At 44.5% G+C, this 27,752-nt stretch overlaps 1 protein-coding gene and 1 pseudogene across 7 annotated transcripts; both read right to left on the bottom strand.

The window, feature by feature from the left end:
* Positions 1–350: 350 nt before the first annotated feature.
* Positions 351–27,138, bottom strand: TMEM225B (transmembrane protein 225B). 7 transcript variants are annotated; one of them, XM_077907912.1, is made up of 9 exons: positions 26,966–27,138; positions 26,572–26,733; positions 12,695–12,827; positions 10,891–10,970; positions 9,305–9,515; positions 7,293–7,439; positions 6,806–6,877; positions 6,346–6,483; positions 351–693 (listed from the first exon to the last, which is right to left on the bottom strand). In XM_077907912.1, exons 4-9 carry the CDS (start codon positions 10,900–10,902, stop codon positions 521–523), a joined length of 753 nt encoding a protein of 250 aa, XP_077764038.1. In that variant the 5' UTR covers positions 10,903–10,970; positions 12,695–12,827; positions 26,572–26,733; positions 26,966–27,138; the 3' UTR covers positions 351–520. The 7 variants fall into 7 exon arrangements, with proteins under 7 accessions (XP_077764038.1, XP_077764040.1, XP_077764041.1 ...); XM_077907914.1 differs by lacking the exons at positions 26,572–26,733; positions 26,966–27,138 and adding an exon at positions 24,402–24,487; XM_077907915.1 differs by lacking the exons at positions 26,572–26,733; positions 26,966–27,138 and adding an exon at positions 19,924–19,946.
* Positions 16,428–17,747, bottom strand: LOC144319246 (uncharacterized; annotated as a pseudogene).
* Positions 27,139–27,752: the final 614 nt, after the last annotated feature.

Below are 27,752 nucleotides of genomic sequence, written 5' to 3'. Positions count from 1 at the left end.
CTGCAGACCTGGGAGCTCAATCTTGAGAAGCATTCACTTTTAACCACTCCCAACTCTTCCCTCCAACACATACTCAATTTTCCTGAACTGGTCACACCTTTGTCTGGGGACATCACTTTTTATTTTTAATGTCACTAACTCAAACACCCTCTGTTGGGGTCATATTCTGTTTTTGTTTTACAAAAGCTCACTTCACTTGATCATTTGATAATATTCCTTCCTCCCCTCTTTTCCTCCAGGCTGTTTTGTTTTTTTGTTTTTTTTAAGATTTGGATTAACAGACAGTAGTCTTTCTTTTATTAAAAACACCTGCAAAAAAACAAAAAAAAACACCCACTCAGGAAACAGAATAATTCAAAAAAACTTTTACCAAATTGCAAATACAAGCCAGACAGAATCACTGTGAGTATGGGGAAGTGACACTCAGGAAGTTCAACAGAAGCCACAGAGATTGGCTGCCACTCGGGCCTCCACAAATCCACTCACACAGCGGATGACAGGTGGAGGATGCTCTCCTGGACTAGATAATTGTTTCTTCCTTCAGCAGTGTCTCCTTTTGTATTGAGCTCAGTTCTCCTCCCAAACTCTCCAGATTCTCCAGGTGTGGGACCCCTTGGGTCTCCTCCATACTCTGGGAGTTGGGCAACAAATGGCAGCCAAGGCAGGCTGTTTCTTGAAAGAGGCAGATGGCACCTGGGTGACAGCGAAAAGTTTGGGTCAGGTTAGAGTGTAGAGCTCTGCACCCTACTAAAGGTCAGGAACTCCCTTCTCTAATGTGACCCCCACCCCCACCCTGCACCCACCTTCCCTCATTCTCCCCCACCCAATGCAAAGTATTACAGAGACAGACAGCAAACAAGAGTGCATCACAAGACAAGGCATACAAATAGATGGATAAGCTCACAGAACCATAGCCAGTGTTGGAAGACATCTTAACAACTGTCCAATTATTAATAGGTAAGAAAACAAGTTTTAAGAGAGGAAAACCAAAAAACAAAACAAAACAAAACAAAAAAAGAGAGCGAGAGAGAGAGAGAGGAAAACCAAGGCCTCTTAATGCCCAACTCAAGATCCTCAGTAAAGTAAAAGAAAGGAAAAATAGAATTGATGTCATTAAACAAATGAAGATATCTTGAGTGAATAATAAATGCTGTATTAAGGTTAAGACTGAGATAAAGGATAACTGCTATTTTCAGCATTATAGCAGACTAAATACTTTCCCATTAAAAACAATAAAAATCCTATATAAAATATTTCTTCAAAACTTTTTTGTAAATACATCATCAAACTGGCATCAGGGTAAGGCATTCTTACAAACAAAACCCTAGTGAAAACAGAAACTCAGAGTTTAAGCAAGCACACAATGGGCCTGCACCTTGGAGACATACACTCAACCCAGGTGACCCTGAGTTTCCATTCTGTAGGCCATCCGGTACACAGAAAATGAAAGGAAAAGCCTAGGGCCTGCTCAGGATGAGGAATCTTATAAGGGTCTGCCATATGAAGCTAGAACTTCAAAGTTACCTGTATTAACTGAGAATTCATAAACAGAGGCCAGCTGTTACATAGATCTGCAACTAAATTCACAATATCAAGTGTGATCTTAGGCTAGTTGTGCACCCAAACACTCAAGCAGAAGCAAATGCAAATCTCTTTTTGAAAAAATACTTTAGGGCAGCCCGGGTGGCTCAGCGGTTCAGCGACGCCTTCAGCCTAGGGTGATCCTGGAGACCTGGGATTGAGTCCCGGGTCAGACTCCCTGCATGGAGCCTGCTTCTCCCTCTGCCTGTCTGTCTGTCTGTCTCTCTCTCTCTGTGATTCTCGTGAATAAATAAATAAAATATTTAAAAAGAAAAAATACTTTAGGGTGCCTGGGTGACTCAGTCAGTTAAATATCTGCCTTCAACTCAGGTCATGATCTCAGGGTCCTGGGTCCCGCTTGGCAGAAAGCCTGCTTCTCCTTCTCCCTCTGCCCATAACTGCCACTTGCTCATTCAATCTCTCTCTCTCAAATAAATTATTTTAAAAAAACATGTTAAATACAGGCCTCAAAGAATTTCTACTCGAAAAAAAATTCCAAGGAAACTGAATTCACAAACATACTAAGAAAGAAGACACCACAAATAAGAGCCTGCAAAACAAGCAGCCAATGGACTCAGAACTGCATATCATTCAGTTGTTTAACTTATATGACACAGAATGCAAAGTATGTCTTAACATGTACAATTAAAAATAGATTTAGAGAATAGATTAAAAATATAAGTCAGGAAAAAGAATATAAAAATAACATGATTTAAGGGAAAATATAATTTTCAGTTATAAAAACAGATTGACTGAAATAAAAACTTAATGGATAGGTTAAGCAGTTGACCAGACACAGTTGTAAAGTGAATGGATGAAGTTGAAGATACATCTATATAAGTTATTCAGAATGCAGCCCAGAAAGACAAACAGATGTAAAGCATGAAAAGAAAGAGAGAAATACAAAGGGTAGAGTGACAAAGTCTAACAGATGTCCTCCTGGAGTTCCACGAAGGAAAGAAAAAAGAAGGAAAGAACATAGAGATAAAAAAAGAGATACAAATGGTGTATAAATTCTGAAAGACATGGGACAGTCCGGGTGGCTCAGCGGTTTAGTGCCACCTTCGGTCCAGGGCCTGATCCTGGAGACCTGGGATCAAGTCCCAGGCTCCTTGCATGCAGCCTGCTTCTCCCTCTGCCTGTGTCTCTGCCTCTCTCTCTCTGTGTGTCTCTCATGAATAAATAATAAAATATTTTTTAAAAAATTCTGAAAGACATCACTCTTCAGACTCCATTCACAACACAAATCATAATACAAATATCCACATCCTACAAAGTATCAAAGAAAGTCTGAGAGAGAAAAAGAAGATTGCTTCAAAAAAAATGACATTTTTACAGAGTCAGCAATAACAATGGAAGTAGTAAAATAATGATAATAGAATATTTTGAATGCTGTCAGAATAGTGTCAACTTAAAATATAAGTTTGAAAAAATATATAAGTTCAAAACTGATTTTAATTAAAAAATGAAACTAAGATTATTTCATACAAACAAAATATGAGAGGGTATATCACTAACTGACCCTCACTAAAATCCATTATAAAAGATGTATTTCAGGCAGAAGGACAGAAGGTCTGAGAAGAAAAAAAAAAAAAAAAAAAAGAAGGTCTGAGAAGGTTTGATGAGCACCTAAACTGGTAAATTGTGGCTAAATTTAAATCAACAAATATTAAATGCATAAAATAATAATGTCAAATATACAGAATTAAAAAGAAAACAAAAGAAACTAAAACATGCAAAATAGCATATAAATTGGGAAGGCATTACGTTGTATTAATAATACGTTGTATTATTTATAAAAAGAACAAATATGTCAATGAACTTTCAACTTCATTTACTAAGCACATAAAAATGTAAAGAGTAACTACTGTAAGAATATAAATAGACTGTGTAACTTCTAAAGAGAGAAATATAATGAGAATTGCATCAATAAAAGTCAGTCAATTCAAAGCAAGGCAAGAGAGGTGGGGGGTGGGAAGCAGAAAAAAACTGAAAACCCAAAGTAAGGTGGTAGGAAAAAAATACAAATATATCAGTAGTCACAATAAGTAAATCAATAATAAATGCTCCTGTGAAAAGACAAAGATTACAAGACTAGATGAAAAAGATATAATCATAAGCTGTGTGATTAAATATAAACAAAAAATTAGAAAGATATATAACAGGCATATACTAACCTAAGGAATGTAGAAGTAGCTAGAATAGTATCAGATAAAACAGAACAAAAGGGATTACTAGAAATTAAAAGGGTCACAGCATAATGATTGAAGTTTAATCCACCAGTAAAATAGAACTTTTTTTTTTTTTTTTTTAATTCATGAGAGACACAGAGTAAGAAGCAGAGACATATAGACAGAGGGAGAAGCAGGCTCCCCACAAGAAGCCTGATGCAGGACTTGATCCCAGGACCCAGGATCATGACCTGACCCAAAGGCAAATGCTCAACCACTGAGCCACCCAGGTGCCCCAAAATAGAACAATTCTAAATCAAGATTTAAATAATATAATTAATAAGCCTGATCTAATGTTTATAAATTAAAAATTGCATTCAACATAAAACATGAAAATGGACCTCAAACTAGGCTGTAAAACAAGTTCTTAATAAATCTGAACACATAAGGATTATATAGACCATGATCTCTCATTCCATCAAAATTAAGTTAAAATCATAACACAAAGATACAATAAAAATTATCTTGGAATTTTAAAAGTATACTTTAAAATATTAATGGATCCAAAAAATCACAAAAGGAACTAGAAAATACTTGAAAAGAACACTAACATAAAATACTACCTATGAAAATAGGACCTACAAATAAAGCAATTCTTACAGGGGAACTAAGCTTTAATTGCCTACTTAGAAAAGAAGAAGTAAGCAATGGGTTTAGATCCTGACTTAAGAAGCTGGTAAAGGAAAAATAAAAATTAAAAAAAAAAAAAAGAAGCTGGAAAAGGAATAGCAGAATAAATGCAAAACAAAACAAAAAGGCAGAATAAACGCAGTAGTGCAAAATAAGAAGCAAAAATTAATTAAATAGAAAACAAACATAAAATATGAAGGTTCGAGAAAGCTAAAAGCTGGTTCTTTGAAAGACTAAAAATATGGCAAACCTGTCAAAACTGGCAATGAAAAATGAAAATTAAGTATGAAAAAAGAAGCACATAACTACAGATGCATCACAAGACAAAGTTAAAAAAGAAAACATTTTGAGGGATGCCTGGGTGGCTCAGCGGTTGGGCATCTGCCTTCGGCCCAAGGCATGGTCCTGGAGTCCCAGGATAGAGTCCCACATCTAGCTCCCCACAGGGAGCCTGCTTCTCCCTCTGCCTGTGTCTCTGCCTCTCTCTCTGTGTCTCTCATGAATAAAAAAAAATAAAATCTTAAAAAAAAAAAACCTCTGGAAATACCATGCTCCTAAAGACAAGCTTAGTTATACAATTAAATACTTAAGATGGTAAAAATGAATGTAACTTAGAGTTCCTCGTTATCAACATAGAGGTTATAATGTCGATCAAGTAAGTTCCAGAAGAACAAACACAGTACGATTATACTAAGGTTTAAAACATGTGAAAAAATAAAATAAAATAAAACATGTGAGACTAAGCAATATATCATTTAAGGATAAATATTTGTGTAGCAAATATGATTATCATAAACACCAGAATAATTGGTTCCTGCAGGGAGAGAGAGGATGGGGTCAGGAAGAACCACATGGTTGAGGGAGGGAAGACTTCAAAGATACTTAATATTCTACCATATTTCATCAATGTTGGCAAGCCCATTTTTTTCACATTTCTGAAATGAGGATGTGCCTTACAAGCTATAGGACCTTAGTAATTATTCTTGGCATCCTTTTTCTTCCTCAGCGATACATAAATAAGAATGTAACTTACAAATAATGGATTCCACGAAAATACGGCTAGTTCTTAAACTAGAAGGTGGAAATGGGCATACAGTTTATTCTTAATTACCTATCTCTTATAAATATTTGCATATATTCAATGTATATTAAAGTCAAGTTAAAATAGATTATGTCATGCATGGGTGAGGTTAATATAGCAGGAAGAAGAGTAGGGAAAAAGAACAAAATCAGAGGGATGCCTGGGTGGCTCAGTGGTTGAGCGTCTGCCTTTGGCTAAGGTGTGATCCTGGGGTTCCAGGCTGGAGTCCCACATCAGGTTCCCTGCATAGAGCCTGCTTCTCCCTCTGCCTACATCTCTGCCTCTCTTTCTGTGTCTCTCATGAATAAATAAATAAAATCTTTAAACAAAAATTTTTTTAAAAGAACAAAATTAGATAGGATTCAGTGCTTAGATGGTGATGGTATATAAAGACAGGTGAAGGTGAGGTAAATAAGATCATAGATAGATAGAGACAGGCATAGAAATCTGTAGGAGTCAGGACAAAGTAAGATAGAATATGAAATCTGGAGGTTGGTTCTAAAAGTCAGGGAGGATGAGGATGGGAGTAGGGCTGAGGCTCTAGAGCAGTGCTGTTGAGTAGAACTTTCTGCAATGATGAAAATTTCTACATCTACACCATTCAATATGGCAGCTACTAGACACATAAGAATGTGCTTACTGAACACCTGAAATGTGGCTAGCATGAATGAGGAACTCAATCTTTATTTATTTCATTTTAATTAATTAAATAGCCACAAGTAGCTAGTAACTACAGTTTAGGACAGCACCACTCTAGATTGTCCACAGCTCCTGCATTCAGACAGTAGGCAGGGAGAAGGGCAGCAGCCCCAGGACACTCACCAGCCACTATAAACAGAAGAATGGCAAAGCCAAGGACGTAGTAAGGCCACTGTACGGAGAACTGGGGGGGGTTGGGCTTCATCCTCAGATTCTGGATCTCCAGGGCATGCAGCAACAAGGCCAGGAAGGCACAGACCCCTGCAGGGTCACAGGGAGGCACTCTTGGCTCTCCTCCCATGGTTCCCACCTTCGCTCTTAATCAGAGTCACGTGGCCTGCAGCCTGTGTGGCTCCTGTGTGGAGACTCTTTTCTCCAGCCCACACTTGTGCCCTCTCAGAGCCAATAACCTCTACCCCACATGCCTGTCTTGCCCTCCTTCCCAACTCATTTCAAAGCCCACGTGCCTCACCTCCCACGGGCCCCGGAACCAGAAATCCCTTCCCCGGTACCCTCTGTGCCCATGCCGTTGGCTGACTACAGATGGGCCCCCCTGGGTGTGACGCTTTGGGTGCAACTCAACCTGATTTTCCCACTGTGAGCGTTCCACCTCCTCCATGTGATGGGAGCCTCCCAGGGTAGGGCCTTGGCCAGCCTTTTAAAGTCAAAAGGTTCCAAAGGGCAGAGATGGTGTCTTCCATCCATTCATCCAAAAACACTTATATTTCACTTATATATTTCCTTCCATATTGTCATTCTGTGCTAGGTTCTATGACAGTTGCTGGGATAAAGATTACAGTAAAAAGACCCCCAGACAGATGACCCCAAGCCAGTGTAGTGAGGGCTGTGCTAGCTGGAAGTGCAGGGTGCCAAGTATCCCCAGGGAGAGGGACTGTCATCCTGGGTGGCAGGCTGCCTAAGAGAAGGCAGCAGGCTAGAGGAGCCCTAAATATTCCCTCTCTCCTGACATCACAGAGACCAACCATCTCCCCACCTTTGGGTACCCCCTGCCAGCCCCTCCCCAAGGCTGAGGCCTGCCTGAGGACAAGGCCTGCCTGCCTCTTCCACACCTGTGAGGAAGCTGATGAAGGCCGACACCAAATTGTGCTTCCGGGTCCTTGGAAACAGCTGAGATGCAAAGGACACCAGGATGAAGGTAGTAAGGAAAGACAGGACAACTGCAGACAGCAGGAAGACACGGCCGAGAATGATGTACACTGCAGGGGAGGGAGGCTGGGCTGCAGTTGGGCACCCTGACCCCTGACAAGGGGCAGAGCCCCGCAGAGCCTATGCAGAGAAGGCCCCTGGAGCTCACCACCCTCAGTCCTACAGTGTGGCATGGGACCATGGCTCCAACCCTACACTCTGCCCCCAAGAATGCACTGATCCCAACATTTTGTTTTGTTTGTGACGCAGAAGTGTATGGAAAAGGGGCACATGGGTGGCTCAGTGGTTGAGCGTCTACCTTTAGCTCAGGTCGTGATGCCAGAGTCCTGGGATCAAATCCCACATTGGGGTCCCTGCAGGGAGCCTGCTTCTCCCTGTGCCTATGTCTCTGCCTCTCTCTCTGTGTCTCTCATGAATAAATAAATAAAATCTTAAAAAAAAAAAAAAAAAGGAAGTGTATGGAAAAAAATTCGATGGACAAAGGGTCATTTTAATAAACACTATAAATGATAAAAATTGCATGTGGGGGATCCCTGGGTGGCTCAGCGGTTTGGCGCCTGCCTTTGGCCCAGGGCACAGTCCTGGGGTCCTGGGATCAAGTCCTGTGTCGGGCTCCTGGCATGGAGCCTGCTTCTCCCTCTGCCTGTGTCACTGCCTCTCTCTCTCTCTCTCTCTCTCTCTCATAAATAAATAAATATATCTTTTAAAAAAAAAGTTGCATGTGAAAACATGAAGCATTGCATCAGTACTCTTCACACTTAATGAGCTACCAGTGGAAAATCAGAATTTGAGAGGTTAAGATGTTCTGAACTCAGGGGCGGGGGGGTTGGAGGTGAGGGTGCTTATTTAATTACCCCAGTTAACAGAAATTGCAAAACACACCCAAAATAGCAGAGCCAGGGTCTTGATGACCAGGTGATTCATTCCCCTACTCCTGGTGTGACTCAGGCCCATGTTAAAACGAGTTTGTGAACCCTCCTAGGCATGCAGACATGGACAGCTGGGAGTGGGACAAAAAGACAAAGATACTGCTGAAGACCCAAGTGTTTTAGGATTTACTCTTGGGTAAAACCAACGGTTCTCAACTTGGGGGCAGTTTTGCAACCCCCCTCCAACGCCTGGGGATATTTACGTAAGGGGTAATTTTGATTGTCAGTTGGGTAGTAGAGGGTAAGGGTGCTGTTAACTAACCTGCAAGAAACAGGAGAGCCCTCATAACAAAGATTATCCAGCCAAAGTGTCAGTAGCATGGAGGCTGACGAACTCCATAACAGAGAGCCCACACACTGTGGCCCATCTTCCCCAAAGAGGCTTCTCCTCTTCTATTACCCAGAGTGAACCCTTAAGGGTTCTTCCCCAAAGAGGCTCACCTCTTTTCCAAGACAGACATCCTCCCGACCTTCCCAAAGTGCTTGTAAAACATGACCTTGAGTGCAGCCATAGTCCATGGAGCTCACATTTCTGTGCATTCCCTTGAAAATGTGATACTTGGGCCTAAGCACATTATCCACAGGGCTGCCTCCCACTGTTGGACAGGTGTTTGGCAGAGAGGACAAGTGGGGGCTGCAATCTGGCCTGTACTCTACTAATGAAGCTGTTCCCTGGCTAGGAGCTGTGCCCACCCAAAAAGGTCCTGTGTGGGGAAGCTAACAGCAGCCCCAAGCGGTAGGGGTAGGGCAGGACCCCCAGTCCTTCATCCTAGGTGGAGCCACTCCTACCCCAGAAATAAATTTTGTTGCTGACACATTTGCTCCTGACCCTGGGGGTCAACTTGATATTATGAACCTTTTGCTGATCACCTACTTTCTTCTAATCTTGAAAGTAGAGACTCAAAAAACGCCCTGATGGGCTTATAATTAAATTAAATAATCTCCCCCTGCCCTGTTCCCACCTCTAACCCTCCATCTCTCCTTACCTGATAAGGGTCGAGGCTTCCAGCATTTGATATGGAAGCAGTTCTCAAACAGGCCACTGAAAAACACTTCATGGGACTCCTCGTTTACAAGCCGTACCCAGAAAGGAAAGATGGAGACCAGCAGTATGAGCAGGTAGCCCAAGGAGGTCAAGGCCGGAGCTATGGCCCATGTGAACCCCTTCATGTCCTTGTTGTCTAAAGTCAGCACCACCTGTTCAAGGGAAACATAAGGGCTTCTCATGCAGAACAGAGCAAAGCAGAGGACGCTTGCAGAAATGTTATCACATACGTGAGGCTTGGGAAATGATGATTTCTTTGCCTAGATAAACTTTACAAACTTACAGACCTCTTAAGCAGACCTAAAAGATGCATAAAACATTTTCTGCCACTAAGTCACTGGGTGCTCTTAGGCAAGGAGGGTCTCTTTTCTGAGCCCCAATTCCCACCTCAATAAAATGAAGATGGACCAGGCCATCCCCAAACCCCCGCCAACCCTAAGGTTCTCATTGCTCAATTCTGTTAACAATCATCCCACCTACAAAGACCCTCTGCACCGTGCTCTGCGGGAAACTAACAGCCAATAGCTTTGGGGATTTCAGGATGACAATGGAGGTGGGGGGGGGGCAGATCTTGAGGCCATGATCTGAAGTGCAGAAGATAAGGCCTTCAGATTGAGGCTGCTTTCTCCTGCCCACCCCTGTGCAAACATCTGTGCTCATGCCCAGGCATTAGGGCCTCTCTCTGGTCCTGATGCAGACCTTCTCACTGCAGCCAGGGCAAGGAGTGTCTTTGAGGCTGTGGGAACCAATGATCACAATAGCAGGACCAGCCTAATGGCAGAGGGGAGATTGTGGGTGCACTCTTGCACCTCCCACCCAAATACGCCTCTTGTAAACAGGTAAATAGCTAGTCCTCTGAGTGCCCTCAGACTGGTTTGGAAACATCCTGGAGTGCTTTCACCTTCACTAGCTTCTATTCTTCCCACCTGAATACTTTAAACTTTCTCTCTCTCCAAAGCTCCCCTTTGGATCTTCCCTCCACCCTCCAGGCCACACTGATAAGTCACTTGAACTTTCAGGCCTCAAGTTTCCTTTGCTCTAAAATGACAGAGTTGGTTGGCCCTGAGAGCAGTTCTAGCTCTAAAACTCTCCAGTAGGAGTCATGGCTCCATCCTGACCCTCGTGCTCCAGAGGGGAGAGAATACACTGGACATTGTCATCAGATGTTCTGTGCCCCTGCCTGTCCCCCAACAACCTCGAGTTGTCTAAAACTGGCCTTTGTGCTTCCCCCATTTCCCTGTCTCCACTGGCCTGGAGCTCAAGCTGGCTTCTTCCTCTTACAATGCCTCTATCTCATCAGCCTTCCTCTCGGGAAGTCCCCAAGCCCCCATCCTTCCTGCCTCACGGCCAGAGGTCTCCTCCCAAGTACCTCCAGCCTCCATGTATGCCTTCCTTCCCCAGGGGTGCCCTCTCTGAGTCTCGAAACCATTTAAATCCCACCTCTCCTGTAAAACTCAGCTTGGCCCCATCCACTGCACGCAGCCCTCCCAGCCACCAGCCACTCTCCATCATTCCCTCCACACTTACCGGACGCCCCATGCTCAGCTTAGGCTGGTGGGAGCAATTCAGGGATGAAAAGAAGACAGGAACTTGCAGGCTCTTGGAATCTATGGGAGAGAGAGAGAGACAAAAACATGTCACAGAGTACAATGGTTTCCTCTCCCCTGCCTGGGTTACTTCGGGGCCAGGCATACCCTCACGTGCTACCTCCCATCTGCCCCACCCACCCTGCCTTGCTGCTCTCCAGTGAGGTGGACCTTCCCAGCCTTTGCAACAGCCCTTAGCATGGAGACTGGACAACTGTGCTCTACAGACATATAACTTAGGGAACACACTGATCCAGGCCAGACTCAAAGGACCACAGACATGTTAATACAACAGGAAATCTGTAGATCCTTTTGTCCTGCTGAAATAGAAAACAGGATCCCATAGCCAGTGAGCGTTGGCACCAGGACCAGAATCCCACAGGGCGGTGCCCCTCACACCCACTTCAGGCCGTAGGCTAGCAGCTCAGTCTGGAGATTGCCAAATCTGGAATTTATATATATTTTTTAGAGATTTATTTATTTATTCAAGAGAGAGACAGAGACGGAGGCAGAGGGAGAAGCAGTCTCCACGCAGGGAGCCCCGATGTGGGACTCATGTGGGGCTCATGTGGGACTCGATCCGATCCGAGGACACCAGGATCACACCCTGAGTAAAAGGCAGATGCTCAACCACTGAGTTACCCAGGTGTCCCCCAAATCTGGAATTTCGTGGAACTAGTGAATGCGTCCTACTGGGTGTGCTCATTAGCACATGTGAGAAGAGGAGAGTGAAGGAGGGGTGAAGGGTATAGAATTGCCAACTTTTTATTTTGCCAAAAGCATTCAAAACAAACAAAAACAACTGTCAGCTGCCATCATGCTGAGTGCATTAACTATTATTTAGAAAGGACCCAGGACACTGGAAAGTAAAAGAGCTGCCAGCTCAGCTCAGTGTGGCCTGAACTGGCCACAGGGGGGGCGGGGGGGGGGGGGAATCTTCCTCATGCAGGTTCCCTCTGGGAGAGTCCCTGAGCGACCCTGCAGCAGCCTGAACCTGTGTTCCCTGTCCCCTCCCGAGGCCCGTGCAGCCCCGGGGTCAGATAGGAACTATAGGAGGGAGGAAAGAGGTGGGCGACATAATCTGGGTTAGAATGGTAGGGGGCACGGTCAGGGCTGCAGGAAGCCTCACTCCCTTTCCTGCCACTGATTCGGGACAACTTGGGCTGCAGATTGGACCAGGGCTAATCAGAGGTTCTTACTGCTGACAAACCTCCTCAGCCCTTCACTGGCCCCAAAGCCACAGGGACATTCTCCAGACCCCAAAATTCACCCAGATCTGACGATCCGCCCCCACCCCCGCAGTGGGCCCCAACAGCCAGTAGTTTTCTGTGTGGCCTGGAGGTGGGGGGTTGGGGGCCTTCTCCATGCCCGCTAGACGGTGAAGCCACCCCGCCCTCCCCCTGCCCCCATGCCCCCCATGGCCTCCCTTCCTTCCCCCATGGCCTCCCCCACTCCTTGGGCACCTTCGGGTCAGGGCTTCCCTCTAGGGGCAGGGCTTCCCTCTAGGAGGTCCCCCATGCAGCGGAGTGGACCCCGCCCCTGGCCCCTCTCTCGCCCCTTGGTCCCGCTACCCAGAGCTTCCGTTGGCCCCGAGGCCTGAGCAAAGTGCGCCATTCTGTCTGCTGGCAGAGCCCACACCCTGGAGAAGGCGAGGGGGTCCACAGACCCTGTGGCCACGCCCACAGCTCACCTAGCCCTCCGCCCCGGAGTTCGCGGTACCCGCCTCCTCACCAGGTTTCACTTACCCGTGCACGGAATGGGATGGGGGTGGGAGCGATTGGGAACCAAGCGGATCTGAATTCGAATTCCAGCTCTGCCATTACCAGCAGGATGACCCTGGGTAAGTTACTTCTGCTTCCTGGGTGTCAGTTTTCTCATCTGTGAAACAGGAATAATAATAGTAACTCCTCCTGTTGGATGGCTCTGCACGTCCAATGACAAGTGACTGGAAGAAAACCCATTGCCTCCTCAGGGCCCTGCCAGTTCACTCTCCCTCATCCCCCATGACCCCACCTGTGCAGCCTCCCAAGCCCCTGTCCTGTGGGTGGGCCTGATCATCTTCAGGCCTCCCTCACCCTCCATCCCTCTCCCCTTCTCTGCCCTCCTCCCCTAAGAAGGCTGGCAGCACCTCTCACCAGCCCAACTGGTTTTAAACCCCAGAAAGACTCTTCCAAGAGTGGACACTGTGTGGAGGCAGGACTGACTTCAGCTTTAGGAGACTGGTAGAGGGTGGTTCTAGTGGCAAAAGTGGCCACACTTGGAGCTAGATAAGCCACCAGCCCCCACCCCCAACCCTCATCCCCCACCCTGCTTTAAGTCTGCCCTCACCAAAAAATACATTGATAACACCAAGATTTTAAAAAGCCAGTACCATATCTGGCACCTCCTCACACCTCTCCACTAGCCCTAGACATAGTCGAAGACAACAGGAAGGGATGAGGTGGGATGGAGCACTAATTTCCCTGACCACCTGTGAGAGGCATGTGACAGGACCCTGTACTGTTCAGGATTCTATTTGTCATAAAGGTTCAGGGCTCAATTTGTAAACACTCACCAGAGAGGGCTTCTACTGGCTTAACTAGTCTCATGCTCATATTTAGTTAGCCACCTTGGAGGAAAAGGATGTTTCCCTCACTCCATTCTCACCCCTACTTGGTTCAAAATTTCCCAGGGAAGCTCTATAAGATCTGCTTAGGTCACCTGCTCCTTCCACTCTGGTCAGAGAAGATAAGTCAGCTGTGGCTCCACTGTGACCAAGCAGGTAGGGTCACTGAGAAGCCAGCAATTTGGATCACCTATCTGGAGCAACATAAAAACTTTCTTAAAGGAAGAGGGATGGTGTTCTCAGAAGGGAGAAATGACAGCAGGCCATGACAGCATTTTCAGATGCACTATCATATAATCCTTTTAAATCTCATTACATGGGCAGCCCAGGTGGCTCAGTGGTTTAGTGCTGCCTTCAGCCCAGGGCCTAATCCTGGAGACAGGGGGGATCGAGTCCCACGTCAGGCTCCTTGCATGGAGCCTGCTTCTCCCTCTGTGTCTCTGCCTCTCTCTCTCTCTCTCTCTCTCTCTGAGTCCGTTGTGAATAAATAAACTCTTAAAAAAAAAAGTCCACAATGTAAGTATATTTTTCACTGATATTTTAGATGATCATTAATCTAGACTACATGGAGGAAAAATAATCTGATATTTTGTAACCAAAAATAAGCATTTAGTTGGGGCACCTAGATGGCTCAGTCGGTTAAGCATCCAAATCTTGATCTCAACTCAGGTCTTGATCTCAGGGTAGTGAGTTTGAGCCCCTCAAAGGGGCTACTTAAAAAAAAAAAAAAGCATTTACAAAGAGGTATTTCTCTCAGATACCTAATCTAACAATATACTACCTATTACAGGTATTTTTAGAATTTCTTCTAATGATTAAAATATTCATAGTAAATGAGTGCTCAAAAGTTTGTTGGTTTTTTGTTTTTAATTTTATGGTGGTGCCTGGCTGGCTCAGTTGGTAGAGCTTATCACTCTTCTTTTTTTTTTTTAAAGATTTTATTTATTTATTCATGAGAAACACACACACACACACACAAGGAGGCAGAGACACAGGCAGAGAGAGAAGCAGACTCCATGCAGGGAACCCGATGTGGGACTCGATCCCAGGTCTCCAGGATCACGCCCTGGGCTGAAGGCAGGCGCTAAACCACTGAGCCACCCGGGCTGCCCAGCTTGTCATTCTTGATCTTGAAGTCATGAGTTTGAACTCTATATTGGGTGTAGAAATTTCTTATAAATAAAAAATCTTTTTTTAAAAAAGATTTTATTATTTATTTTGAGAGAGACAGAGAGAGCATGAGCAGAGAGAAAGAGAAGCAGATCCCCACTGGGCAAGGAGCCCAGCCCGACACAGGACTCGATCCCAGGAACCTGAGATCATGACCTCAGCCAAAGGCAGACACTTAACCCACTGAGCTACCCAGTACCCCCAAAATAAAGTCTTTTAAAAATTTTTATGGAACTGGAAGGTATTATGCTGAGTGAAGTAAGTCAATCAGAGAAGGACAAACATTGTATGTTCTCATTCATTTGGGGAATATAAATAATAGTGAAAGGGAATATAAGGGAAGGGAGAAGAAATGTGTGGGAAATATCAGAAAGAGAGACAGAACATAAAGACTCCTAACTCTGGGAAATGAACTAGGGGTGATGGAAGGGGAGGAGGGCGGGGGGTGGGAGTGAATGGGTGACGGGCACTGAGGGGGGCACTTGACGGGATGAGCACTGGGTGTTATTCTGTATGTTGGTAAATTGAACACCAATAAAAAATAAATTTATTATTAAAAAAATTTATCCATTATGTATCACACTATTCAACTGCTTCACTATTCAACTTTTTCCTCGATAATTACACAATAATTAAGCTTGCCTTAGGTTATGAGGGAATTTTTGTTATAAAGGAGCTTGAGCTGTGGCTTTTTCTCATAGGAAATCTTGAAAATTCTTAAGTTGTTGTTTTTTTTTGTTTTTTTTTTTTTTCTTTAAACAGCGAGAACTTGGGCAGCCTGGGTGGGTCAGCGGTTTAAGCGCCTACCTTCCACCCAGGGCGTGATCCTGGAGTCCCGGGATTGAGTCCCACATCAGGCTCCCTGCATGGAGCCTGCTCCTCCCTCTGCCTGTGTCTCTGCCTCTCTGTGTGTGTGTGTGCATCTATCATGAATGAATAAATAAAATCTTTAAAAAGAAAAAAAAAAACAGCGAGAACTTAACCATTTCTCTCTACCTAAACTTAAAACAAATGTGTACTTGTCACAAGAACAGTAAGCATGCATATGGCTAGGATTCAATCAGAGAAGTAAAACCACGAGGACATACACACACTCTCACAGCCCAGCAAAAGCAAAGGAGGAAGAGAGACCAACTGCACGCCCAGCTGCTATGTCTCCTTAGTGAGCTGAATCAGCAGAGAGCAATAACATGGGTGAGGCACAAAATAACTGCTGCTTTTCTTCTGCCCTCCTGATTAAGAATCTCCCTCTAGCCCAAAAGAACCAAAAAATACAGGAAAGGGAATTCTGGCAAATGTAGTTCAGCCTACCCTAGCTGACACATAACAAAGCCCATGACATGTCATACTGAAAAATTATTTGGCTTAGAAAATTTGCCCGTTTAAGTGCACTTATGTCATATTAAACAAAATGAGATTCAATAGTCTATAGGACATGGAGGAGCAGAATGCTGATCCAAGAAGACCCAAGAGCCCCTTCCAATAATAGTTACAACAAATGGAATAGATGAGATAGAAAGACAGCAACTGGATTCAAAGGTCACCCTCCTGTTTTCCTGACCTATGAGTCTGAATCAAGAATTCCCCAATTTGAAACAAACAAGGGGTGGTGGAAAGGGAGATGGGCGGGGGGGTGGGGGTGACTGGGTGACGGGCACTGAGGGGGGCACTTGATGGGATCAGCACTGGGTGTTATGCTATATATTGGCAAATTTAACTCCAATTAAAAAAAAAAAGAATTCCCCAATTCTTTCTTCCCTGGGATGGAACCCAACTCATTCCATTTTCAGAGGACAACTATGAAGATCTGGAAAGCAAACCACAGAATCTCCCATGCAGATCCTCAACATCAAATCAACAGTGGTGCTAACTAACTGAAGGCACCACTTAGCCATCACCTTGGTCATGCTGCATTATGTCCCTTTCATCCTCCTGTCTGACACAATCTCCTCCAAAGTCAATCTGCTAATGCTGAATAAGGCAGAAACTCCTTCTAAAGGCTCTTGTGCATTGAACCCATCCATGAGATTTGTCCACTATCTAGATTTTCATGTCTTAGTAAGAGTTGAAACCAGGACTGTAGGCTGTCCACTCTCACGAAACCCAAAGGGTTTCTCCCTCATGTGAGCTCTCTGACTTTCACTCAGAGCTGAACCCTGACCAAAGGCTCTACCACCTTTATTTCATTCAGCTTCTTTCTTGTGTGGATTCCCAGATGGTTGGAAAGGTATGACCTGTACTTGAAGGTTTTTCCATATTCTTTGCATTCAGAAGCTTTTTCTCCACCATGAGTTTTCTGATGCTGAAGGTGAGAATTGTGGCTGAAGGCCCTCCCACATTCACAACATTCACAGGGTCTCTCTCCAGTGTGAATCCTGTCGTGTTTTAATAAGTAGTGAACTCCTACTAAAAGATTTCCCACACTCACTGCAATCATAAGGAATCTCCACTGTGTAGACTCTCTGGTATTCAATGAGGTGAGAGTTATGACTCTAAGTTTTCCCACAGTCATTGCACTCATATGGTCTCTCTTTGGTGTGAACTCGCTGGTGTTCTATCAGATTTGAACTCTGGCTGAAGGCCTTCCCACACTCTCTACACACATAGGGTTTCTCCCTCGTGTGGATTCTCTGGTGTCAAACAAAGCTTGAGCTCTGGCCAAAAGCTTTCCTACATTCATTACACATATAAGGCATCTCTCCTGTATGAGTTATCTGATGCTGGATAAGGTGTGAGCTACGCCGGAAGCTTTTCCCACTACATTCATAGGGTTTTTCTTCAGTATGTATTCTTTGATGCTAGATAAGGTTTGAAGTATGGCCAAAAGCTTTTCTACATTCATGACACTCATAAGATTTCTCTTACATATGGATTCTTCCATGCTGAGTAAGGTATGAGTTCTGCCTGAATAATTTCCCACAAATATTACACATTTGGGATTTCTCTTCAGTTAAGAATTTGTGGCTATTGGATAGAGTTTGTGATGTTACAGAAGTTTTGTCCATATTCACAGAGCCCCTCATGTTTGTTTTGTTCACATTCATCTCCTTCTTTTTATTTTTTTTTATTTTTTTTTTTATTTTATGATAGTCACAGAGAGAGAGAAAGAGGCAGAGACACAGGCAGAGGGAGAAGCAGGCTCCATGCACCGGGAGCCCGATGTGGGATTCGATCCCGCGTCTCCAGGATCGCGCCCTGGGCCAAAGGCAGGCGGCAAACAGCTGCGCCACCCAGGGATCCCATCATCTCCTTCTTATAGTTGTAGCCCTACTTCAAGAGTTTTCTGCTTTATAATTAATTGATCCTCAGTCCAGGTTTCACCATCTGACAGAAAATATAAAAAAGGTAAAATGTAACAAGAAAAACTCCTGGTGGGGAACAGGAATCAGAGTATTCCAGAAGTATTTAGTTCAAAAAAGTATGAAAAATGGCCTTGCAAAATAGGAAAAAGATGAATACAAGTTGGGGAGATTTGGAGAAAATGGTGAGAAACTAAAATTCAGGTTTATATACAAAGACATAACAGGATTAATAGAAAAGGGAGGCAGAATTTGAGGGAAGTGGAGTCACCTCAGAACTTCAGAAGGGAGATGCTGGGAACTATGTGTGGGGAGGGGCAGGGACTGAACAGATAAATTAAAGAGGAAAGCCTCACCCTAGAGGTTCTGCCTACATGGCACTCCAACCATGTAATGGTCCCCTGAGGTAACAGGCAAGACTCCCTTCATGCAGAGACTAACACCTTCCCATATCTCTCTACACACAGATGTTCACATGCTCACTAGTGAACATAAGACACATTCAGACCTCATGTGCTCCTTTAGAAATACTGCAAATGGGGAAGATTTGATAAAGGAAGAAGGGGGAGGATGAAAAGTTCTTTAAAATATGAACCACCAGGGATCCCTGGGTGGCGCAGCGGTTTGGCGCCTGCCTTTGGCCCAGGGCACGATCCTGGAGACCCGGGATCGAATCCCACATCGGGCTCCCGGTGCACGGAGCCTGCTTCTCCCTCTCCCTCTGCCTGTGTCTCTGCCTCTCTCTCTCTCTGTGTGTGTGACTATCATAAATAAATAAAAAAAATTTTTAAAAACAAATATGAACCACCAAGTAGAGAGAAATATTCCCAAGTCAATGTAGACTCTAAGAAAATATACAAAAACAAATCCTGCACCCCAGCATTTAAGGGAGACATGATAGAAAAACATCTCCTGTTTACTTTAATTGAAATATTAAAGCTAGAGAGGTTGCTTTACAATGATATTAAAGAAAGTAGGCTTTCTGCTAAGAGGGATCTTCTGAAAGGAGAGGGTGCTGAGAAATAGCCAATACAGCATTTCCATTAGCAGTGAAAGCCTAACACATAAACAGCCCTGATTTTATTTGGTAATTTTCATTAAATTTTAAAGGAATTTAATAATCACCCATGATATTTTATCATAGAACCATATTTACACTTGTTCTACACCTCCAGATATGCCATCAACTTCTGTATGTTCAGTTTAGATACTGTTTTTAAAATGTTTTTCCTTGTGAGAAGAATTTTTAAGATCCTCTTAGCAACTTTCAAACATGCAATATGGCATTATCAACTATCACTGCCAGGTTGTACATTACATCCCTGGGACTTGTGTATGGAAGTATCTACCTTTTGTCCCCCTTCATCCAATTCCCCCACTCCCACCCTCCACATCTGGCAATCACCAGTCCGTTTTCTGTGTTTGCATTGCTTTTGTTTGTTTGTTTGTTTGTTTGTTTTGATTCCACATCTAAGTCAGATCACACAATATTTGTCTTTGATTTATTTCACTTAGCATGATACCCTCCAGGTCCACCCATGTTGTTGTAAATGTCAGGATTTCCTTCTTTCTACGGCTGTACAATATTCCACTGTGTATGTACACATATAATTGTATGTACACCACATCTGCTTTATCCATGCATCCACCTATGGATGCTTGGGCTGTTTCCACATCTTGGCTGTCATATGTACTGTTGCAGTAAGCATGGGGACACAGATACCTTTTCAAGATAGTGCCTTCATTTCCTTCAGATAAACAGAAGTGAAATTGCTGGATCAAATGGTCCTTCTATTGGTAGTTCACCAATTTACATCTTCACCAACACTTGTTACTTCTTGTCTTTTAGGCGATAGCCATTCTAACAGCTGTGAATGTATTAATAGTTTAATGTTCTTACATTTGTTTGCACATGTGTTTAACTGTTTCTCTTCCATGTCACACAAATTGCAAACACCTGGAAACACAAACCAGGTCCAAGTTAGGTACGAAAAGAAGAAGGAAAGGAAAGGAAAGGAAAGGAAAAAGGAAAGGAAAAGGGAAAAGGGAAAGCGAAAACGAAAAGGGAAAAGGGAAAGGGAAAAGGGAAAGGGGAAAGGGAAAGGGGAAAGGGAAAGGGGAAAGGGAAAAGGGAAAGGGAAAAGGGAAAGGGAAAGGGGAAAGGGAAAGGGGAAAGGGAAAGGAAAGGGAAAAGGAAAGGGAAAGGGAAAGGGAAAGGGAAAGGGAAAAGGAAAAGGAAAAAGAAAAGGAAAAGGAAAAGGAAAAGGAAAGGGGAGGGCGGACCCGGTGGCTCAGCGGTTTAGCGCCTCCTTCAGCCCAGGGCCTGAATCTGGAGACCCAGGATCAATTCCCATGTCAGGCTCCCTGCATGGAGCCTGTTTCTTCCTCTGCCTGTGTCTCTGCCTCTCTCCCTGTGTCTCTTATGAATAAATAAAATAAAATCTTAAAAAAAAAAAAAAGTCAGGGGTGCCTGGGTGGCTCAGTTGGTTAGGTGTCTGCCTTTGGTTCAGGTGATGATCTCAGGGTCCTGCTCAGTGGGGAGTCTCCCTCTCCCTTTCCCCCTGCTTGTGCTCTCTCTCTCTCTTTCACTCTCTCAAATAAATAAAATCTTCAAAATAAAATTTTTAAATAAAAAAGTGATAAAGGCATCAATCAAATCTAAACACTAGCTAAACAGACCAATTCTTTTTATCAAGAAACCATAATGAACTGGTACTATAAATTTAAGTCACTCTCTGTGCACGATCCAACAGAACTTTCTGTGGTTATGCAGCTGTTCTACATCTGCACTGTCCGTTGAGCACTTGAAATGTGGCTAGTGCAACTGAGCAGCTAAACTTTTAATTGCATTTAATTTTAATTAATTTAAATTTAGTTAACCCACTGTAGCTGGGGCTACCCTACTGGACAGCACAACTCTAGAGCCTTCTAAATCTGCCAGATCTGTCCCCCCAGGCCTGGGAGCACCTAAACATAGAGGCCCTTCAAAATTGGGTTCATAGGATGCCTGGGTGGCTCAGTGGTCGAGCATCCGCCTTCGGCTCAGGGTGTGAGCCCGGGGTCCTGGGATCAATTCCCACATTGGGCTCCCCACGGGGAGCCTGCTTCTCCCTCTGCCTAAGTCTCTGCCTGTCTCTGTCCCTCATGAATAAATAAATAGAATCTTAAAAAAAAAAAAAAAAAAAAAAAACTGGGTTCACTAATAAGGTGAAACACCAGATGGAGAAGGTAACAAAGTCTCCTCAGCTCATCAAAACTGAAAGACCAATAGGCCGGGCATGCCTGCATTTGGACTTGGATGATTCCGTGAAAGGAGTTATGCCTTCTGTGGTTGGCTTACACAAATATTAAAATGAGGGTTTCTTCTACATCTCCCTTAGCTGGCTCCTGTCTTTCCAGCCTCACTCCCATCTCCTCCCCTATACCAAACCTCTTCTCCTTTCTGTTGGACCATTCTATTTGTTCTCTCCCACAATATGTGAAGGCTTAGGTGTTCTAGAGGATGAGCCTTTTATGTGGCCCACTGCCAGAGATCTGACAGCCTGCTCAACATCTTCAAGAATATAAATCCTAAAGCTCTCAGGCCCTGTTCAATATCACCTTCTCCATTAAGCTGAAGGTGATTCTCCTTCTCTTTATGAGTCCTGTGACATTTGACTCATTCACATTTATCTACTGAGCACCAACAACGTGCCAGGTACAGTTCTCAACAACGTGCCAGGTACAGTTCTAGGTGTTGAGATACATCAGGGGGCAAACAGGCAAAAACTCGGGCAGCCCGAGTGGCTCAGCAGTTTAGCACTGCCTTCGGCCCGCAGGGCCCAAACCTGGAGTCCCAGGATGGAGTCCAACGTCCAGCTCCCTACATGGAGCCTGCTTCTCCCTCTGCCTGTATCTCTGCCTCTCTCTCTCTCTTTCTCTGTCTCTCATGAATAAATAAATAAAATCTTAAAAAAAAAAAAAAACACCTCTGCCCTCTAAGATCTTTCATAATAGTAAGGGAGCTGGACAAGAAATCTTGTAAATTACATACTACTAGATGGAACAAGTGCTATAGAGACAAAAGCCTGGGAGAAGAAGTCCAGTGCCAAAGGGAGGGAGTGGGCAGAAGGGTTGCAATTTTACACATTCCATGAAGAGCATTACACAAAGAAGAAACAGCAAGTGCAAAGGCCCTGAGTGTTCAAAGGGGCAAGTATGACTAGAACACAATGAGCAAGAGGAAGAGTAGTAAGAAATGAGGTCAGAGATATAAAAAGGGAATTAGAGAACATAGAACCCAATAAGCTACTGTAAGAGGTGTGCTTTTACTGAGTAAGATATGAAGCTATGGGAGGCTTGTGACCAGAGGAAGGGAAGACCTGACATTTTAACAGGATCTTGCTGCCGGCTACAGTAGAGAGGCAATGGCAGAGGTAGGACAATCAGCCAGGAGGCTACTGCAATAATCCAGGTGAGGGATAATGGCACGCTGGACCAAAATGGTGGCAGAGAAAATAGTAAGAAGTACTGGGATTCTGGAAAAAAAAATGTCTATGGCTGTGTGGATAGGATTACTGACTGAGGGGTATGAATATGAAAGAACAAAGTTTTCTCTCTAGATTGAGTAGCTGGAGGGATTGTGTCCCCACCTCCTGAAATGGGGAATATTTATCACAGGCTACAGCATCTCCAGTAATTTACAAAAACATCCCTACATGGTTCTCACACCAGTCTTTCTTTTTTAAAAAATTTATTTATTCATGAGACAGAGAGAGAGAGAGGCAGAGGCATAGGCAGAGGGAGAAGCCTGATGCAGGACTCGATCCTAGGACCCCGGGATCATGCCCTGAGCCAAAGGCAGATGCTCAACCGCTGAGCCACCCGGGTGCCCCCTCGCACCAGTCTCTTGAGATCAGTATGTCTCAAACCCACTTTTTCTTCTGGTGTATTAGTATTTGTTTCAGTCTTGTAACCCTCCTGTAGCTTAAGCATTCTTCAAAATAAAAAGGGAAGGGGTGACAAGGAGCAGTGACTCCTTTCTCTGCCCCCACATGCACTCAGTAAACAAGTATTATTGTTTCCACCTCCAACACACTTCTTGGTTTTTGTCCCTACCTTCCTGTTATCGCTGGTAATGTCCTAAAGTCAGACCGTAATCACCTCTCATACCACACTGAACAAATCAGATTCTCTGCCTTGATAGACCATGCTCACCAGCTAGCCATCTGCAGAGAGAAGCTAACATAACGTACTTCAGTATCTGCTAAGCAAAAGCTAAGCTCTTATGGCCTGGCATTCCTTCCCCATAATTTTATTCCACTCTGTCCCACAGACTCCTCTTCTACCACGTCTTCTCTATACACCAGTCAATGTGAACAGCTTCCTGACCATGCATAACCCACATACGTCCTTCTCCTCCCCCTATAAAACTCCTATTTAACCTTACAGACCCAGCTCAAAGGCAGCCTCCTTCCTGAAATGAAACCTTCCTCTAATCCCAGCTGGAAGTGAATCTCTTTGAATCTCTAAAGCATTCACTTCCTGTATCCTTCAAGGCATTTAACCACATTGTCTTTGGGCCTCTCCTCAGAATTATTTTTAGTTGTGTGTGTGTGTGTGTGTGTGTGTTCGCTTCAATTTATACTGAAAGCATCTCTATATTAAAATATAGATATATTTTATGAAATAAAATTTCTTTCATAAAAATTCATATTTTAAGAAATTCCATTTCTTTGTCTCCAAGCCCAATACTATATAAAGAACCCTGCATACATTAGGCGCTTCAAAATGCTCCTGATTATTTTCCAGCAATCAAGAGAAGAATCTACAAGTTGCTAAGAGTCCCAAAGAGACCATTTATAAAACGTCTTCAGGACTGAGGCTCATATAGAATTCAGAGAATATGGTAGATCTTCTCATGGGTCAGAGCCACTTACCGAAAAAATATCAAAAACTTGGATCCAAACTCTGATAAATAGCAGGATCCCCTAGAATGCCTCAACAGATATTCTGAGACACAACTAGAGAACCCAAGTAGAAAGCAGTTGCCCTCTGAAATAAGCAAATCAAACATATCCCTGTAAACAAAAGTTTTTTTTTTTAAGTTTTTTCGCTGATCTTCTAATTTAATTATTTTTAAAGATTTTATTCTTTTATTCATGAGAGACACAGAAAGAAAGAGAGGCAGAGACACAGGCAGAGGGAGAAGCAGGCTCCATGCAGGGAGCCTGATGTAACACTGGCTCCAGAATCATGCCCTGGGCTGAAGGCAGTGCTAAACCGCTGAGCCACCCGGGCTGCCCGATCTGCTTCTAATTTAAAGGAAAGGGGAAAATCAGTTCTTCAAGTAGTTTAACTACAAAGTTGTGTGATCCCAAGTATACTCACTATACTCACTTCTAACAGCAAAAGAAATGAGCAGGTCTTATTGTACTGGGTCGGATAGTGTCGTTTCCCTGCCCCACCCCCACCAATCCATGTCCAGCTAGAACCTCAGAATGTGACCTTATTTGGTAGAAGAGTCTTTGCAGAGTTAAGATGAGATCATAATGGATTAGGGTGGGCTCTAAACCCAACGACTGGTATCTTTAAAACAGAAAGGAAAGGAAGATTTAGAAATGGAAACACACAGGGAAGAAGGTCATGTACAACAGAGGCACAACTAACTGATGCAGCCATAAGCCAAGGAGCACCATGGATCCTGGGAAGCACCAAAAGCTGGGAACAGACAAGGAGTGACTCTTCTTAAGAGCCTTGAGGTAGCTTCCTCTTAGACTTCTACCTTCCAAAACTGCAAGAAAATACAGTTCTGCTCTATTAAGCCATGTAGCTATGGTAATTCGTTACAAAAGCCCTAGGAAATGAATACATTTCCTGTTTGATTAAACCAATCAGCAAATGTCTATACCACCTACTATGTGCAGGGTACTGGTAGAGGGATTATAACAGTGCCTCAAAGCACAATTTGGAAGAACAACCCCTACCTAGGTGACCTGGAGGTGGCAGCCTCAAAGAATGACATTGAGCTGGACCTTGAACTATAACCAGATTAACAAGGTGAAGAGTATTCCAGGCAAACATAACAGCATCTGCTAAGGCTCAGCAACATAGAAGGGAACACTAAGTTTAAGGGAACACTAAAAAAAAAAAAAACCCTCCATGTTTTTTTTACTATTATATGAGTGAAATGTATGCCCCATGTGGGCAGGAAGCCAGGAGATGTAGTAGAAAAATAGAGTAGAGCCAAATGGGGTGCCTCGGTGGCTCAATAGTTGAGCATTCAAGTCTTGATTTCACTCAGATCATTACCTCAGAGTCCTGAGACTGAGCCTCATGTTGGGCTCTGCACCAAGTATAGTCTACTTGGGATTCTCTCTCTCCCTCTGCCCCCACTCCCAGTGCTTTCTCTCTCTCTCTCTCAAAAAGAAAAATAGAGTAGAGCCAGATATGAAGAGGCATGTATGCCACGCCCAGGGCTTTGAACTTTATTTTATAGGCAGAGACTGACATGATCAAATTTGTTTCCACGGAAATTCATTCCGGCAACAGTCTGAGGGACAGCCTAGAGTAGGGGACGTGACCAATAGAATAGGGATGTATCAATAATCCAAGAAAAATAGAATGGGCCTAAATTGAGGAAATTATAGGCAACTGAATCTGGCCTTTCTGAAGAAAAACTAACAGGATTGGTGGCTGACTGAATATAGACAGAAGGAGAATAGTAGAGGACGAATCCAAGTTTTCTAGCTTGGGAAAATCAGTTACTAAAATTAATCAAGGTAGGGATACCTGTGTGACTCAGTCTGTTAAGCATCCAACTCTTGATTTCAGATTAGGTCATGATCTCAGGGTCATGAGATCAAGCCCAGGTTGGGCTCTGCGCTGAATGTGGAACTTGCTTAAGATTCTCTTTTCCGGGCAGCCCCGGTGGCTCAGCAGTTTAGCCCCGCCTTCTGCTTGGGGTGTGATCCTGGAGACCTGGGATAGAGTCCCACATCAGGCTCCCTGCATGGGGCCTGCTTCTCCCTCTGCCTCTCTGTCATGAATAAATAAAATGTTTTAAAAAAAATAGTTTAACCTCACTTTCCATCAGCAGGTGGCTGGCTTATCTACTGTACTCCAGGTATAAACCTGCTTGGAGTTTATACCTTGGATGTAAATGTATCTTCCCTAAGGACGAAGGAGAGTTTGGGTAGGATGAGTGGAGGAGCCTGCTCTTTTCCTGGTACATGAGAGATGGGACATACTTGGCTGAGTTCTTTCATTTACTTATTCACACCGCATTTACTGAGCTTCTCCAAAGGCCAAACAAGTTAGCAGGTGGCTGGAATGACAGATCCTCCAATACTTAGTGCTAGTATCATGCTGCTGCAGCAGGTCTGCTCCACACAGTCAAGAGAGGAAACGTTGGTTACGGGCTTTATTTATATGTAATAGAGCCTTGAGATTCAAAAAGTTTTTTACCAGGACAATTCTAAGCTCAAGATCAATCGTGTCCATCTGATCTGAGGCTGCAGCTGGAAGGACAAAGTTTAGACAAAGAAAGCCAGCTAGGTCAGCTCCTCACCCTTGCTCCGTCGGGGCTCCTGCACAGAGGATGGGCACAGGGACTCCGAGGACATCTGCTCAGGCAGCTTCTCCATGGGCTGGGTCCAATCCCCGGTGCTGCTCCAAGGCCGTGACCTCTTCTAAAATTTCTTCAGAGTACTGCACGACCGACGGGCAGTCACTGCGGGCAAGGGAGGGAGAAGAGGGCAGATGAAGGGAAAACCGCAGCTGAAGCTTTCTTCCCCGGGGGAGGCTCCCACTTCACTGTCCCCGGGCCAGGTGGGCCCCGGCGCGAGGGCGCGGCCAGGCCTGTGGCCCCAGCCCCACGCCACGCGTGTCCCCTCGGCTCGAGCCTCCCGCCGCAACCCGCGCTCCCTGCCCCCTCCGCTACGGCCCGGGACTCCGGGACTCACTCGCGCAGCGGCGGCCACCTCGGCCTCCGGGCACCACTGGAACCTCGGGCTCCCTGGCGCGCACTTCCGGGTCCTGTCTAGGCAGCTCGGAGGTCTCCTCTCGATCGCGGCTCTCCAGGGGCCGCTGGGGAGCTGGGCCCAGAGCAGCGTGGGGATGGCGCTTCCTTTGGCGTTTGTCCTTCTCCAAGGAGGGATGGAGGGAGGGTGGGGCTAGATTTCTCTTTGCCCTTCATCGCCCATGTAGGCCTAGAATCTAAATTGGTGGTTTCCCTCTTCCTCACCCCCACCGTCCCATGTGCACTCCACTTGCCTTCTCCCTTGACCCCTGCGGTTTCACCACCCATCCCCACCTCCCTTCTTGCAAATCACAAGGCGTGGATCACCCTGCTGGGCCCAAATCCACTATCTATGCCCGAAGTCCAGCCTGTCCTCTCCTTTGGTCACTTCATCCCGGCCTGTTTGATATTCACTACTCCAGCGCCTACCAATCGTGCCTGGAGTATGTAGGTGAGCAGGAGTATTATATCCTATGAGTACCAGTGGGCTAAAGGAGGTAGAAAAGCCTTAGAAATAGGGTCAAGATTTCAAACCCCCTACTGTGCCAGGATGACAAAGAGTTTGCCAGAGGCATATTTGATATGTTGAAGCAGGGAAAATGTTAGGGAAATGAGTTGTTCATGATAGGGGGAGTTTCCTGCTCAACTCAGAAACAGTTACCAGTTATGGAGTAAACTGGCATTATCTCATTAATTTTCACAACGATCCCATAAAGTTTGTGCTTTTTCAC

The sequence above is a fragment of the Canis aureus genome, chromosome 8, assembly GCF_053574225.1.
Source record: "Canis aureus isolate CA01 chromosome 8, VMU_Caureus_v.1.0, whole genome shotgun sequence".
NCBI lineage: Eukaryota > Metazoa > Chordata > Mammalia > Carnivora > Canidae > Canis > Canis aureus.
The sequence above is the reverse complement of the archived record's forward strand: the minus strand, read 5'-3'. Positions and strand labels throughout refer to the sequence as shown.

What these genes read in the sequence shown, in the direction of transcription:
- TMEM225B (XM_077907911.1), bottom strand. Translation starts at nt 12,563, where the DNA reads ATGGCGCACTTTGCTCAGGCCTCGGGGCCAACGGAAGCTCTGG. An exon ending in GGGGCCAACGGAAGCTCTGG is followed by an intron (nt 10,971 to 12,520) that starts GTAGCGGGACCA and finishes TCTCTCCCATAG; the next exon opens with ATTCCAAGAGCCTGCAAGTT. An exon ending in GAAGCCTCGACCCTTATCAG is followed by an intron (nt 7,440 to 9,304) that starts GTAAGGAGAGAT and finishes CCTCCCCTGCAG; the next exon opens with TGTACATCATTCTCGGCCGT.